We start from the raw sequence: 17,328 nt of genomic DNA, 5'->3' as shown, positions 1-17,328 counted from the left end.
GGAATTATATGTGACAAGGAACAGAAAAGTAAGTCAGTCATGATTATTTATTCATTATGTAATAGCCAGAACCCACCATTAAATTGGTTATTTGTTGTTTTGCATCTCAAAAAAACTTATTAAGAGCTATTTTCCACTCTAAAGAAATTACACCTCAAAAGAAGTGTATAGAACTCATCCTTTTGAGGGGTCAAATAAAGCAGCTTTTGTAATGAGGAGACCTGAAACACATACAGGTTCCTTACCCGTATCTCTCTGCTTCAGTGAGGAAATAGTCTGAATTAAGTTCCTTAGAAGATGCACTAAACTTTCATTCTTATTTGGACTCATCTTACCTGGGCATTCCAAAAATCTTGCTTATATCTATGTATCTTTCTATACATGTGTCACGTATAGGAAGCTGTTTCTCCACCCTTTTTACCCACATTCCCTTCCCCTCTGCCCTTCCTTTCTTTTTAGGCTTGTTTAGTGGAACTGCAGCATGTTGCCTCTGTATCTGTAGATCTTGTTGGCTGGTACAGCAGGTTGCTGTGTGCCCTAATAGGAAGGATTCTTTCCAATGCAGTGAGCTCAAGGAAGACTTGTACAGTTTTGGTACTGCAATGTCAATATAAATGTCCACTCACTTAAGCTGTAATACAAAAGGATTGAATGATTAAAATGTTGTAAGACCCTTGTGATACAAGTCAACTTCTTGCTTTTTATAGTCCTGGCACAGTGACTCCCCGACCAGGTTAAAATCTCTTGGTATCATCAGCATGATACAATATTTGTTACCATGATCAAAACTGGCCTTTCTATAAAGACTTGTTAAATCTTCATGTTTAATATGATCAAAATGAAGAATGCCTAGTAAAACAACTATGCTTTAGTAGTGAATGTTTTGGGTTTTTTTCTGGAATTTTGTTAAGGTGTAAGCATCAGGCCTGTAAGCACGTGGTTTTTCTAGGATAGTCCTCGTTAACTAATTAAATGATAGGCTTGTATGAACAATTATCCATTCTGACCTGGATATATTTGTGACACAGTGTGGGAAGTAGTGGCTTGGCTCACCTGCAGGCAACCTTGCATCACAGCTGTATTATTGCTAATGTGGGTGATTTAGGTACAAAAGACCTATAGAATCTCTATATAGTAAGGGACGCTTATTTTTTTGGATGTCAGCTTGAAACAAATGTAGCTTAAAATTTCCCCTAAACGGAGAAATTGGAGCAGTAATGCTAGCAGTTCTTCCTGAAAGCGTGTATAATTATGAGGCAATAAAAAGTGACAAGCTTCATTAATGTTTCATCTCAAATGATTATTAGTTGCTCATGTTTATTATGACTTAAATTGCACAGTTTAGAATTGTTCAAGAAGGCTGCTTATTATAGGTTACTGTTTGATAGCTTTGATTCAGAGTATCTTTGTGTCACACATTTTCTGCAGTGCTTATGGTGGAATTCTAAATATATTTAGATATTTTAGTTAAAATAAGAAATTGTATTACACCTTATTTTTTTCAGGAAAACCCTTTTGCATTTTCTAAGGAAACTTGCTTGCGCTAAGCTCTCAAAAAGACAGTTAAATGCACATTTGGAAACAGTTGTTATTTTTGAAAGATGAGGCATTACCAAATTAGAATTGTTGCATAAATCTGGCAAAGGCATAAAGAAAAAAAGTCATACTGAGATATTTTGTTTATTTTAATTAAAAGAAACTTTAATCTGAGCTCCAAGTGATAGAAGATACCTAAATACTGAGTCTCTGTAAAGACAAATCCTCCCTGAAAACTTGTTTTCCAGATCCTGCAAATGAAGTTCTTCCTTCTTTTTATCTTAAATATTGTGTCTGGGGGCTGGTTTTGCCAGGACTGTGTTGAAATTTTTTTTTTAATAAAATAACTATGAATTGAGGCTTTCTGAGATAGAAAGAAGGAAAGATACTGGTGTTTTCTGCTTTTTTTCATTAGTCTAGTATTTTAATAGTTATTGAATATTTGTTCCAACCACATGCCTTTAGGTTAGCAGTCATTTAAAATGAAGACGTTGGAACTCAGGTTAAAATAATAATATGAAGCTGAAATAAACTAACAAAATCAAAATAATTAATTTTTAAAGATGAAATTTGTTTCTTGTTGCCAGGATTTTCTCTTATCTACATATAAACACTCTCAGAATTTAGTCCTTACTTAATAAGGCCTTTTTTTTTCATTTAAACATTTAGACATGTTTTATTTATTCATATTATAAACTTAGTAAAAATCTTTCACGTTGAACTTTTTCATTTTAAAACAAAACAATAATAAAAATTACAGATGGCTTAAATGCATCCACTTAAATGATCTTTTTAATCCTTTTGAAGACTGAGAAGTATGTCTTGCAATAGGAATTAAGTGTCAGAGCAAGCAAATCTTTTTGCTTAGACTTCATATTCATCGTTGCTGTGATGGCTTTTGGTGTTCTGGATAGGCTTCATTCACCAATTGCTGAGACAAGATTTCCACATTTGTCTGTAATATCTGCCAATGTCAAAAACTTGAGAATAAGGTTGTTACTATTTCTTTGTCTTTTTCATAATGAAGTTTGGAGTAACGCAAAAGGAATCAGAGCACTCTGACTTCCCTGAGGAAGATTTTCATGGTGGTGGTTATAAAACTGATGCATTGAGACTAGTCTGAAATAGAGCAGAGTTTGTAGCATGTTTTCAGGGTCTGATAAGGACTGTTTACTTGTTCCTTCTTCTATTGATGATTCTATGTGAATTATGCCTAGTGCTAACAAATTAGAATAATTAGGTCAGAAGGGATCTCTGTATGTCATCCGGTCCAACCTCCTGAGCAAAGCAGGTCTAGCTTCAAGCTTAGATCAGGTTGCTCAGGCCCTTGTCCAGCAGAGCTTTGAAAATGTCTGAAGATGGGGATCCCACAACCCATCTAGGCCCCTGTTCCAGGGCTTAACTACTCTCACTGTGAAGAACACTTTCCTTATACCCACTCGGAATTTCCCCTCTTGCAACTTGTGACCACTGCTTCTTGTCCTATGACTAAGTCTCTGAGAAGAGTCTGAGTCCATCTCTGTAATGTCCATTGCATAATGGAAGGTGGCAATTAGGTACATGTATAGCTTTCTTTTATCCGGGTTGATAGAAAACAGATCCCTTGGCTTCCCCTTGTATGTGATGTGCTCCAGCCCAAACTAACTTGGTTCTGTCAGGCTCACTCCAGTTTCTTTATAGCATCCTTCTTCTACTGGGCAGTCCAAAACTAGACACAGAACTCAAGGGAGAAGAGTTTGTTTTATTTTTTCTGCAGATTTTGATGGTAACTGTTCTGTTTGATTCTGCAAAACCAGTCTAGCAGCAGAGGAAACAGAGTTCTTCGTTATACTTCAGCAGAAGCCTGCCTGAAGTCTCATTAACAATGAGCACAGAAACAAATGAAAAGTTCTGTGTCCATAAACTTTAAATAGAACAAATGATCTTCACTGGAAATTAAACCAAAATGTAGTCAGAAAAACCAACCACAATAAAACAACCTCAGTCTGCTTTCAACCTCTGTCTACTGTCACTGGGCTTTATACCACTATTTATATTGTCTCAGATATTCAAGGACAAAGTACTGAATGGTATTTTAAACTGTAGTAACTACCCATAAATTGTCTAGCTCTCACTTGAGGAATTTCTCACTTGAGGAATGTTAAGCAGTTGTAAACATAACGTATCTATCAATTTAAGTGGAATTGTTTGCATGAGTTAGGCTTCTGTATCACACCCTTTATTTAGGAATTAGACATCTTTCAGGCATGAGGCAAGTCAGCTGGGTGACTGAAAATGCCAGTACACAACTCTATAACAGCCATTTATTTAAACAGTAATCTAAAATGAATTTTTAAATGAAAAGTTAATTTCTCACTGTGTGTGTTCTTAAACCGCCACTAATTATGAGTAAGTTAGAAAGTGCAAGTTAACTGATAACTGAGTAAGAAAATTTGAGGGGAAAAAAACACATGGCCTTGCTGCCCTTTAACTACATTCATATATGAGTCCATACTAGAAAGAATTTTCCTATGCCTGGTAATTGATACAAAGTTGTACTAACAGCTTCTGCTTAGCAAGATTGTAAAGGAAGAGGCAGGGTCTTTCTAACGTTACCAAAAAACCAATAATCCACTGAAGCCTTGAGCCTAGTCTTCTTTTCCCCCAGTTATATTAGCGAGTCTAATAAAAGTTGCTACCTCTCTCTAAATACCTGTTTTTTCTTATACTTTTAGACCATCACAGTTGCAGCTATAGTGTTACAACATTTGTTTATTCTTCCTCAGTGTTACTGGCTAAGTCTTTACATGTAATGACCATTTCTTATTAGCAATTTTTTTTCTCTGGACTCTGAGGATTTTTTTTATGACTTTCTTACCACTTATAAGGGAACTTTTAAAATATTGAACACTAGCTATTTTTATCAATGACTGATTTTTGGTTTTTTTAATCAGTTTCTCAAAGTCCAAAGGGCAGAAAAGAAAGCGTGTTATAATTCATTTTTCATAAAGCCAAAACTTACTTTTTTGAGCAAGCATCATTACGTAAGCTTTTGTATAACAGTACTTGGGTTATGAAACAGTTTTAAGGTTGTACTGAAAGTGGGCTAATTAAGGAACATTTACTTCAGCTTGCTCCTTTTTTTATTATGTTTCTTCTCCAAAACAAGAGGAGTATTAAGAGTATTCCAAGTTAACTGGAAAAAATAATTTGTAGGATGTATGTTGGGAGTTCATAAAGTATTAGAAGTACTTTTGATATATGCAGATATGTTTAAATACTGTAGTGTGTTTAAGCATTTACTCCAGCAAAAAATCTGCATCAAGTTGTCACGTGTTTTGGACCCCACCTAAAACTCAGTGAGATTATTGGAAAGGTGGTCATTGACTTGAGTAAGCTTTGGATCATGGTCTTACTTAATGGTACTTTGCAGGTGGACAACTATTTCTCAGTGTGTTTTCTAAGCCTCTGCTGGTTATTTCAATATTCTGGTTAGAAAAATACTGAAAGTATTGTAACTTCTGTCTCAGAGATTGTCGTTGCGGGAGATTTCTTGGTAGTCCGTGTCATAGCTTGGAGGTAAAACTTGAAAATTTTTGGTTTGTTCCATCACCTCATGCTAAATTATGCTGCTGTCATAATATATGGTTAGGTTTATATAACAGTGTGATCAAATTTATCTTCTTAGTCAGTTGTGTACACAAACTATCTCTCACTTGGAAAAGGTGTGCTTTCAATTGTATGCAATATAGAGGACACATTCAGTACTTTCTTTGTGTTTAAAAATGTTGCTGATTAGCTTTGTAATGTCAAGCACAAGCTGTTGTGTTTCTAAAAACCAGCAAAATTTTTTCAGTGCTTAACCAGAAAAGAAGCATTCAGTTCTTTGAGTAAAATGTAAGAACAGATCTAACCTTTTTCTATGTTAAAATCATCTTGAAGTAGGCATATCATTAGATTAGAAATCATACTGCAGAATAAAAGCATAAAGAAGATTTAGGACTGTAATAAAACAATACTTATATATAATGCTTACAAAACTTAGATTAGGAGGTGTTTGCCTGCAATTAATGTTATTATTTCATTAAAATTGATATTAGCTGTTGTTACAGTTTTCTTGTTGGTTTATTAATATTTTGGGTTTTTTTTTTCCTCTGTCTTATTCTGACTTCCGCTAAGGGAAACCTTTGTTGTATAATTTCAGGTTGTTTAATGATACTAATTTTTGCTAAACAGAGCTGCTTATTACATAAATACTTGTTGATGAATTCAGAATACTTAGCAGGTTATCATGATGTTTCCTCACCAATATTTTGCTTTAAATTGACTTTTCTTACAGTGATTAAAAACAAGACTAAAGTTTATCATCCAACACACCCTTACACACAGCATATATATGTAAATATATTGTCACAGGCATACATGTTTTAATTTCAAATTACTATATCCAGCAAGCATTACAATTTTTTCACTGTACTCAGCTTTGTGATATGTGAGTCTTCATATGGTTTGACCAGAAGTATTTTCACTGAAACACAAAAATAGGTATAGAACTTAAAAATTTATATTTATTAAGAACTGACACAATTATTAATTATGCTACAAAATCTGGGAAATCCTAATATTCTGGCATCATGAGTTAAATCTAAAATATTAAGATTCAATTTGTTTAGTTCTTCTGATCCATTTGAATTTGCAGACTGTGACCTTTTGGGGCCTTTCCTGGCAGTCATGTAACTGAGATCTCCTACATGTTAAGAACAAGATACGAAGACAACTCAGTATATTAAATGAGACTGAAATATGATTGTTTGCAGAACTACTATATGTCTGTGTTTTCCCAGAAATGTCATCTTTTTCTGGAAAGCTTGTCTTCACAGAATTTGAGGTCTTGGGCAATTCTTTTCAGACTTCTTTACATGTAGAAATTCAGGCCAATGACACTTGTCCATATTCAATGGATTTTGTCATTCACAGGTATGAAGTCCAACGTGTCGGACTTACTGCTCATGCACACGACAACTTAGGTTTTTCCTTTACACATTTAAGTTGGTCCATATTTTCCAGAGAGGAACATGGCATACCTGGTTGTAAAGCAGTAGAAGCAAAGCTGAAACAACAATTTATTTGTTAGAAATTGACTTTTTTATATCTATTTTTCTGTATTTGTTTTGTTTAAAACTAACCCTAAATATTTCTGTAGGTAAAATTGATATGCATTTTACTATGTAAAGAATGCTTTATGTGGCTTGTGATGAATAGCACTTTCTCTTCTTTTTATAAAAGCTAAGTCTATCACAAAGTGCTACAAATATATGTCTGCATATTTTAGCATGTAAGGAAAATTAACTCTCTGAATTTCCTAACACAGTGAAACAAATGTACAAATTTGGACAAGTTTTAGTCATCGTATTTTAAAAACTTATTTTTCTCTGTAGTAGACTTTATAGTTCTGAGCTTGGTATTATTAAAAAGAGAAGGCCCTCCAGGAACTCTGACAATCATAACAGGAGTAACTTTGCTAAAATATACTGGAGACAGATTTCTCCAGCAACATTTTAGCTAATCTGTCTGGAAGTAGTCCATGAACTTCTGAACAGGGAGCTATACAACATTGCATAAGTTCATGAAAGATCTTTTCAGCAAAGCCTCTCTTTGGATTATGTGTCTTTGATGTGTTTTGTTTGAAGTAGTAAAGAGACAATTTATTCAACAAAGTGTCTCCTTAACCATGCCAAAACTCAGCTTCCTGGGAGAAAAAAAAATGCAAAGTTCTGGATACGCTGATAATACCGAGGGGGCATGACTGACAATATCCTTTTAGTGTATGATTTTTATGTATGCATATTTTAAAGTCTTCACAAGACTACCATCAACAACCATGTCAACCTGTGTACTTTCAAATACTAAGTCTAACAAAGGTTTGGGATTCTTGTTCAGAGAATTTGAAGAGCAAAGATGCAAACTTTGCCTCGGTGAACTGACATCTTGCAAAACAGATTTTGCAGAATAGGCAGAAAAGAGCTGCTGATTCTCTACCGCCTTTCCCAGCAGAGAATCAGTTCCACTACTGTTAGGGACAGCTTTAATTTGCAGATGAGAATCTTCAAGGATCCTTTTGGTGGATGCTGTTTAGAAAATACACTCTCTTCTTGTCATCTCATAATTGGTGTTGCCAACTTTTTTAGATACCTGTTGCGAATACGTTTTGTGATGAAAGGGAGAATGTGTATATTTTCTACTCACTATACTAACTCTTAGCACCTGAGAGACCCTTCACTTTGTCAAGGCTAATTCTGCAGTGTAGTTTGTTGTTGTTTTTTAAATAACATTTTATGGGTGGCTAAAGGGTTATGAAGCTTTCTATGTTTTTATTTTCCTAAAGGGATTGTGCATCTTAGGTTGAAAACAGTAAGTACATACCTTAAACTTCCTGAGTATTTAGTAAATAGATGTTGGTTTAATAGATTTATTGATTAGGTATTGGTCCACCTACATATATTGTTACCATTTCAGCGTAAAACTCCTTGGGACAATGAACTAAAATTAGATTGATAAAGTTTGGTATTTATTTTTGACTTGAAGTTCTTAGAAGTGGAAAAAGAGCAAAGTATATCTTTAGCAAGTATTTGCTATGATAATAGTTTCTCCACAAGCCTCATTGCTAAAACATCCTGTATTCCCATTGATTCCAAGTTCCTTAAGAGAAGTGTGAATCAGTAACATCAGGCAGGGATTTTGTAACTTAATCCATGTAGACTTTATCACATACTGACCTTCAGAATTGACATTGACTAATATTCAGAATATTACACCCAGATTGGTGGTTAGACATCTTCAGTTTTGAAATTTGTTCATTCATAAATATATATGTGTACACATAAGCTTTAGTTCTGTTTAGTTCATAAATTTAATCCCTTGTGACCAAGCTGATACAGTAGAGACTTTTCACTGTGTCTTCCCATCTACTCTTTTCAGGTGGTGAGATCAGTCTTCAGCTTGCTTCTAAGCCAAAGGAGCTCTGTCAGTTCTGCTTGAACTCCTAGTCCCTTGTCTGTTATAAAGGTCGTTTTCTTCTTAGACTTAGGAAAGGAATTTATTCTCCATACTGTCTTCATTGGGTTGTGCTTCACTCTTAGAAGGCTTTGCCACCACTTTCACTGATATTATTGGTAGTCCTCTTTCCTTACAGGCTTCCTTAGAACCTTGAGCAGGCTTTTCTTAAATTGGCTTGGTTGTTAGTTTTAATACACTCTGAATGAAAGAAATAAGTGCTGTAAATATGGACAGGATGCAATTATATATATAATTATACACACATATATTAAAAAATAAGATTGACTTTCATCTTGGATTTTAAAGTGGAACTCAACTGTGGAATCCTAACCAGCACTTTCATAGTGCATCTATGCAATGTGATATTAATATTACCTATAATTACATTGGACTGTGAGAATACATTAATGACATTGATATGTTTACATTTTCTGAACTTTCAATGTTTTCTGGAAAACTGTTCAGAGCTGTGCTGATGTACTGCAATAAATATAAGAAATGTATGAATCAACACAAAGAAAACTCACTGACTTTTGTAGCTGTTTTGACAGCATATGGTATGTGACATTTTATCCTATGTTTACATGTGTGGTGATCCTAATCAACAGCTTTTTGTGAAGTATAGGGACCTCAATAGTTTGCAGCCACACCTTTACCACTTTTTTAGACACATTGCAAAACACACCTTTCTGCAGGAGCCAAGTCACAGTAATTGAAAATATATACCTTTAACAACTTTAAAGAAGAGAAGGAGTAAGAAAACTTTACAACCCAAAATGCTAGATCTAGAAGAGCCAACTAGCAGAGATGTAAAAACAGAAGAGCAACTGTGTTGGGTCAGAACAAGTTCCATCTAGCCCAGTATGTTATCTCTCACAGGGACTAACAGTCAATGCTCGGGAGAAAAAAACAAACAGGGTAAGTATGTAGAGCTACTTTCCCCAGGTATTCTGTTAGCCTCTAGTCATTTGTAGTTTAGGGACTTTCTGATTTCTCTGTGTGTAGTAGCACTGAGAGCATTTTTTTTTTTTTTTATGAATTAGTCCAGTCTCTACTGAAGCCTGCGTGAACTTTTAGCATCCAAAACATCCCATTGCAAGGAGTTTCATAGCTTAACTACATTTTGCATGAAGAAATGTTTCCCCTTGCTTGTTTTGAATCTGCCATCTCTGAGCTTCTTTTGATACCCCTTACCTTCTGACAACTCATTACTGTCTTCAGCGTTCAGATATTGTGACAGTGGGTACTAGAAATTCCTAAGATAGATGAATGAGGTGTTTTATAAGAATAATTGTTTTGATTTTTAACATCTGGAATCTAAAATCTATATATACTCTGTCTTCGGGCATTTTGGTCTTTGGGAGCAGATGTTCACTGTAGTTCCTTTCAACATGTTTCTGTTTTTGTCTCTGACATCCTACTGTAATGGATTAAAATAAGCAATTTGGCAACTACTCAGGCCTTTAAATAAACTTCACTAAGTTGGAGAACCATTGCATCTCTTGTGGCGCCAGACCAGCAGCTATATATACATGGTTCTTTTCCTCTTATGCAAGGGTTGTTTGCCCTCTTCTATTTTTTTAAAATTTGAACTTATTTATCACTTTTTCAATAAACAAAATGCATAAGAATAATTTTAGCTTTTCTTTTTCTTTAGCAAAATTAGTAGGTCCTTAAGCATAGTAAATCAAATCCAAAGTAGATTTTGCTTCTGTTAAGTTTTATCAAGAAAATAATTCTTTCTTGATTACTTTATTTGTTTTCAAATAGTCCCTTCATATATTTTGTCAGGAGATGCTTGAATTCTGGTAGAACAATTTTGAGATGGATGAATCCAGGAAATATTTTGTAATTGGCAGCTGCTGAAAGGAGAGAAAAAAGCTTGACAGTCTAATCTGATTTCTTTATCATATATCCTGTCAACTATAGACTCTCATGAGTTCTGGTTTGATTGGCCGTCTGAATATTACAGTCAGTAACTGATTTCATCACTATTTAATTTGTGATTCTAATAATTTTTGATACTTTTATTCAGTTTTTGTTTGCTTTTACAGACAAGTGAAAATTCAAAATAATTATGTCCTCCATCATTTTTACCTCATTGTTTATAGCCGGTCAGTGTGAACCGTAAAATCTTAGAGCACTTAAAATATTTTTCAAGTTCAGAGCAGTTCACAGTAATTAACAAGAAATGGAATTAGAAATGTGGAAATAGATTTTTAGTGTTTAAGTCTTTTGAGACAGAGCAGTACGAGGGAAATACATGATAGTCAACTGTGAGTTGCAATAGAAATTTTAAACATTGGATACCTGAAATTTTACTTTTAATATCAAGGGAAAAATAAAATGTTGTATTTATATTTCAGACTTTAGCCCATCAAAGGGGTCTCACTTGAGAAAAATATGACTCTGTCTTCATAAATAGTGCAAGAAATTTTGGCATATATTAATAAGAAAAAATGCTATTTTTGCATGTAAAAATAGCTCCTTCAAATTGTACTGACTTATCAGTAGTGGAATGTAGACCACCATAATTTAGGGGACTGCTTTTTGTTCATTGCATTAAAAGCCCTCTCCTTTAGAACAAAATCAGGACCAAAAATCTCAAAATATATTGAATCATAACTTGGAAATTCCATTTAGTCAGCCATGGCTCCTGAGCTGTATGTCAGCTGCAGCCGAGTCCCATGTTTCCTCCACGGTGTGCAGCTATACCATTGTCATTAAGCTTATCTACTGTTTGGTGGAAATCAAGTGGAAGTTAACGGTGAGCGTGGTGAATTAGAGAAAGATATTTGAACTAGATTTTTGTTAGGCACTTCTGCAAGTAGACGTCAGAAGTGTGTGAAAAAAGATGATTGAGTCTGAATGTCATTTCGAACTATGCCATTGCATAGCTACTATTGCTGTTCCACAGAAGCTTCTTGTACAGGCACAGTTGTCAGGAAAGTTTGCTTTTACCAATGTGGTTTTGGGTGTTCTCATAGTAAATGAAGGCTTTACTACACGGATATAAGCACAGGTTCTCCTGCATACCCTTACCCAAGCTAGTAGTCTGATAGTTTAGTACAGTAGTATGCTCAGAATAAAAAAAGACTCCTGGTATAACTGTATCCTTATATGAGTTTCTAACCATGATATAGTCTTCTCTGTTTGCAATTAATGAAGTCATATGTGAAATATTTCTAGATTCTTTAGCTGTAATGTACCAATGGTCACAATTCCTGACATCTACAGTCTTTTGAGAGACTAAATAACATTCTTGTAAAAAATCATAAGCCAAAGAAAAAAGTATACAAAGGTAATAGTAATAAATATGATCAACTAGTGATGATATTGAATAATGGGGTAAGTCAAGGCATCAAAAAGTCCTTCAGTTCTAGACAGTTTAAATTCCATTGAATCTAGAATACGTATCTTGAAGTGTATTCTTGTATTACTGAAGACAGCTGCTCTGTAATTAAGAATTACTGTTAATTATATTTTGGTTCTATACGAAGTTGATCATGGAAAATATGTTATGCCTTAGATATTAATTATCTCCCCGTTTTTTTATTCTATAGTGTTTTGGCAGGATATAATGGAACTATCTTTGCATATGGTCAGACGGGCAGTGGCAAAACTTTTACCATTACAGGAGGAGCAGAACGTTACAGTGATCGAGGCATCATTCCCAGGACTCTATCTTATATTTTTGATCAATTGCAGAAGGTATGGGACATTGTTTTCTGTTTATTTTTAACATCTGGTTTACAAATACTTAACTATATTGCAAAAGGCTGTTTTTATAATAGTGTTAGAGGAAGCCCTAAAATTAATGCTGAAGAAAATAACTTGACATGATACCTTATGCAAGAATATGTCGGTGATAATTTTGGTTACCTGGTTTGTTGCAGTAAACTGAAAATAATGGCGGGTTTTTGTAGTTTTAAAAACCGTGCTATTTTTAGTTGGTGCAACGTACATTCAGAACACATAATTGGTTCTCCTTGTCTTAAGACTTATATTAGCTCCACTCTGGTTTTGTATTGAATGTATTGCATCACACACATCTCGTACAAAAATTGCTCTGATTCCTATGTAAACCAACAATGTTGTATAAAAGATGGAGCATTACTTTCACTCCTAAGTTACCTAATTTCTTTGTGCTTGACTGATGCTCAAAAAAACCCCAAACCCATAAATAGTAAAATGAATATTAAGCATTTTAAAATATTCAGTTATTTTACCTAATGCCTTTATTTTACCTAATGTTACTTATCAGCTAGAATATATTCTAGAATGCTAATGCTAAATATCTCTAATTATGATGAAAAGCAATTTTTAAAGCCAGTAATGCAAATCCTTTAAGTATTTGAAAGAAAATAGATATCCATATTCATTTTCCTTCTCTACTGTTTTCCTTTTAACTACAATTATGCACTTGTATGGAATGTTTTTATGTGTATATGGTATTAGTAATGAAAGTCTGATTCACTGAATATAGTTGGATAGAACCATTGTTAGGCAAATTTAACATAATTACACATGTATAACATATGAACAGGTAAAGATGTAAATAATAAAATGTCATTAATGTATTATTATTATTATTATAGTTATTGCTGTTATTAATTATTCCTAATGCATTCTTTCTAAAATGAAGAAAGAAAAAAGAAAAAAAAAAATCCTTTGGTCTGTTTTTAAAACAGTATCAGTACCTAAACACTAGTTAACAGTGACTAGAAAAACACTTTCAAAGGTAGTAAACTGTATTCTGGAAACCAGTTTTACATGTTCTTTACATCTGAAACTTCTGGTGGAGAAATAGTCACTACACTCATATAAATATTGGTTTGGCTTCACCAAAAATTTGGGCAGTAGTAAATACTGCCCAATATGATTTCTCTGTCTCTTCCCTTTTTCCTCATCTTATAGTATTTCTAGTCTTACAGTTCTGTCCCAGTTATTTCTTAATGCTTTTCTGCTCATTTCTTAAATACCACACAGAAGATTTTCCTGCCACTGACAGCTCAGTGCAACTGCTGGTTAAATACCGGATTTGACATAGCTTATAGGGCAAACACGTCACTCCGGTGTGGTAACTGACCTAAACCAAAGAGCTATAAACTTACGTTTTAGGTGAATCCAGTGATGTAAAAATGAATGGCGTATTTCAATGACTCTAGCTGTGCCCTGCAGAAGTAGGGAGGAAAACAATACAAAGTCTTAAAATAGTTTTATGATTACAAAAAGAAAAATACCTTGCAGAAGTCATAAGTGTAATTGTTGCACTTACAAATTAATCAAGCTGGTTTACAGATCATTTTACCCAACTGAATTTGAAGTCATTTACTCTTTTACTTTGAATCAAAAAAAAAAAAAAAAGCGATGTTGCTTCCTATGCAAAAAAAAAAGCCATCATACCTGGCAGAAAGAGAATTGGCAGAATTTGGGAGAAGGATAAAACTGACTGCAATTTAATTGTATGGTTCTTCTGGATGTACTGTGCCCCCAAAAAAGACACCCAAAACTTAATTTAGTGGCTTATTTATTTATTTTATGTACAGAAAACATAGCATCAATTCAATTTGACAGAAGTGCACTGTAATGTCTCAACATCTAGGAACAATGATAGAAACAGAATAAATACAAATTATAGAAAAAAACAACTTTAACAGTCTTACCACACCTGAAATATTTGTTATTATCTCCTTACATTAATTTTTCTAATAAGTAAATGGTAATTGTCAACGGAAATGCTTCAGAAACTCAAATAAGATGTCAGCAACAAAATTTATCATTGAATAGAGAAGTTAATTTTAAGTTAGTCATTCCGAATCATAAGTCTTGTGACTGACCTGCAGCCTACAGGTTGGAAATAAAGCTTAAGTAACATACCCTATTTTTTGCCACATATAAGGGGACTGTGTGAAACAACAATAACTAGCTGATGATATAGTGATTGGCATTCCAGGTATAACAACTTTTTTCTAAAGGAGGATATGGGGGGATGTGTGTATGTGTGTTAGGTTATAACCAAAATATTGTAGAATTATTTGAATTTGACATTTGTATGCAATGAAATGAGTGAATAAGTGAAAGGATGCGCCAGAGTAAGCACACTGATGATTGTTCATTATGCTTACAAGAAATTTCATTTTCTTTTAGTATCTGTAATACTGATATGAGTGAACACAGTCAATCATTCTGGTGCTTTTGTAACTGTAGGAAGCAAAAGTTAAGAGAGGAAGAGAGGATCCTGGTGTAATATATGTTTTGTCTCTTCATTTACTCCATCAGGCCTATGACTCATTTAAGATTAATCTTCATATTTTAACAAAGCTATTTAATTAAACAAATTTAAATATTATTTGACAATAACATCAATCATTACATTGTACTTTTATACTCTGTCATTCATCTAATACAGGGTACCAGTTCTTACTCATAAGGGTATATGTCTCAGTCACATGAACGTGCCCTGTCTAAGGGTTAACAATATTAAGTGATTACCTTGGCTCTTGCAAAGTATGGCTTTGGCAGGTAAATGTACACAGCTTATTGCAGGTGCACAAAAGCTTGCTCTTGTGGGAATGGAAATGAAAAAAAAAACCCATGTGATCGTGTTGTCTTAGACCTGCTGCACTCACACAACCCCATGGAGGACTTTTGTCATGGAAAGTGAACAGGTTGATCTTGCAATTGCCAGCAACATACAGTGTCAACACACCAACATTCTTTTCTAGTGCTACTTACGTAATAAAAACAAAATAGGATGAAAAATAGTTTATTTGCTGACTTCTCAGCACATAGTTTCTACAAAAATAAAAATGTGTTTGTTTCCATTTTCAGACTGCGTTTTGGATCAAAAGCTCTACTTAGTTATGCATATAAGGATATTTCTGTCTCCCTGCTTACAAATCTTTGTGCTTGTTTTGTACATTTTCTTTCTTGGTGCATCTTAAAGCACCTCTTCTTGGTGTTTTATCTTTTGACCTGCCTTTCTTTTCATACCTGTCCTGGTTTCAGTTTTTCTCACTTGTGCTTTTCCAATTCTCTCCCCCATCCCACCGGGGAGGGGGGGGGGGGGGGGGGGGAGTGAGCGAGCGGCTGCATGGTGCTTAGTTGCCAGCTGAGGTTAAACCACGGCAATACCTTTCCCTTGTTTCATTTCCTTTTATCTACAACTGTGCTTTGGAAAGTGCTGACATAGTGGAGAAGAGTCATCTGCCTCCTAACTCTAAGTAGGATGGAACAGGAGAAAGTGAATTCAGGGACACAAAATACAAGACTTTTGAAGCTCTTACTTACACTGAGACAGTGCAATTTGAAACCAAGGAAACAAAACTTTTTACCCCAAATTAGAAGCAAATCAAGCCCTTTGTTTTTAATAACATCTCATTTTAATTTATTGGTCAGAAATTCTCCTATTTCCACAGCTTCCTGTTTGAACAGTTCCTTACTACATTTTTTCCATCCATCGGTACTGTGTCTTTTTAAATGGTGTCCCTTGAAATAGTGAACTGTCATTATCAATAAAAAAAACCATGGGAAATAACTATTCAGTGAAAATGAAAAGTTTGTATCTCAAAGTATTTTGCAAAACAACTGTAGTGGATTGGATTATTAAACTGCTACTGTGAGTGTGATATGAGTGCTTTCACAGTGGCTTCATCTGCTGAAAAGTAGTGACTAATTTTCTTTTATTTTGGAAATCATAGCCCATTATTTTGAGGTTTATGTTGTTTGGATTTGGCTTTGGGGCAGGAGAAAATTCTGTCTGCAAAATGCAGTTGTGTTAAGTTACATTTTGGCAATACGTTCTAAAAAAAAAAAAAGGATTACAGAGAACAGCCGACACCATATACAGTGCTTAAATGTTATGATAAAGAGAGTGGAAAGCAGTACATCACTGATGTTTCTAAATGAAGTAAATCTTTGATTAATTTTTGTTGCTGTTGTTCCCTGTTTGTTTGTTTGTTTTTTTAAGCATAGTCTTTCTATCCATAATATGAGGGTTTACCTCTTTATAATAACATTCTTTTATTGGCATAGAAGTGAAAAATGGCATGTTGCATGGTTCTGTGAGCAGGCTGCCATGTTCTAAGTGTATACAGACTTTTCTAGATATAAGGAACCAGACTGAACTCATGGGCATAGTGGGGTTTTGGGGGGATTTTTGTTCTGGGTTTTTGTGCGTGTGTGTGTGTGTTTTGGTTGGTGGGTTTTTTTGTTTGTTTTTTCTTTTTTCTTCTTGGGCCTTTATACATATGGTAACAGAAAACATAAGTCTCACGAATTGAAAATGTAAACCATACCCAGGAAAAGAAAAAGAGACAGAGTGAGGAAGCAACAGTAGTGATAAATTTGTGTTCTGATCTAGCTCTGACTTCTCTTTATAGCTCTTCCTTTTTTCTATTTTGTTTTTCTTTTCTTATCCAGGATAGCAGTAAAGTGTATACAACTCACGTTTCCTACTTAGAAATCTACAATGAATGTGGTTATGATCTGCTGGACCCAAGACACGAGCCCTCCAGATTGGAAGATTTGCCGTAAGTAATAAAACTACGGAGAATCATCCAAAAAACCAACAGAAATAATTTTCATGTGCCCTGTTGCATTGTTTGGGGACTTTTTTGAAACTCTGCTACTGTTCTCAGTGTTAATTAACTCAAAATACTTTGTTTTCTCAATTTTATCGACACTGTCTAAATTTTCTCTTGCTCTGTGTGTATAGAGGCTAGGGAAACTAGATGGGAGTAACTGCAGGTGAAA

At 34.4% G+C, this 17,328-nt stretch overlaps 1 protein-coding gene across 1 annotated transcript in view; it reads left to right on the top strand.

Annotated features, from left to right (window-relative positions):
• The window catches only part of KIF6 (kinesin family member 6), a 175,445-nt gene that overhangs the window by 9,579 nt on the left and 148,538 nt on the right, over window positions 1-17,328 (top strand). Inside the window, exons 4-5 of the mRNA XM_009331124.1 lie at window positions 12,135-12,282; window positions 16,996-17,105. Coding sequence (XP_009329399.1) covers window positions 12,135-12,282; window positions 16,996-17,105 — 258 coding nt within the window. The remainder of the gene's footprint in view (window positions 1-12,134; window positions 12,283-16,995; window positions 17,106-17,328) is intronic.

This window comes from Pygoscelis adeliae, unplaced genomic scaffold (assembly GCF_000699105.1).
Source record: "Pygoscelis adeliae isolate BGI_AS28 unplaced genomic scaffold, ASM69910v1 Scaffold218, whole genome shotgun sequence".
In the NCBI taxonomy this organism is placed as follows: Eukaryota; Metazoa; Chordata; class Aves; order Sphenisciformes; family Spheniscidae; genus Pygoscelis; species Pygoscelis adeliae.
The sequence above is the reverse complement of the archived record's forward strand: the minus strand, read 5'-3'. Positions and strand labels throughout refer to the sequence as shown.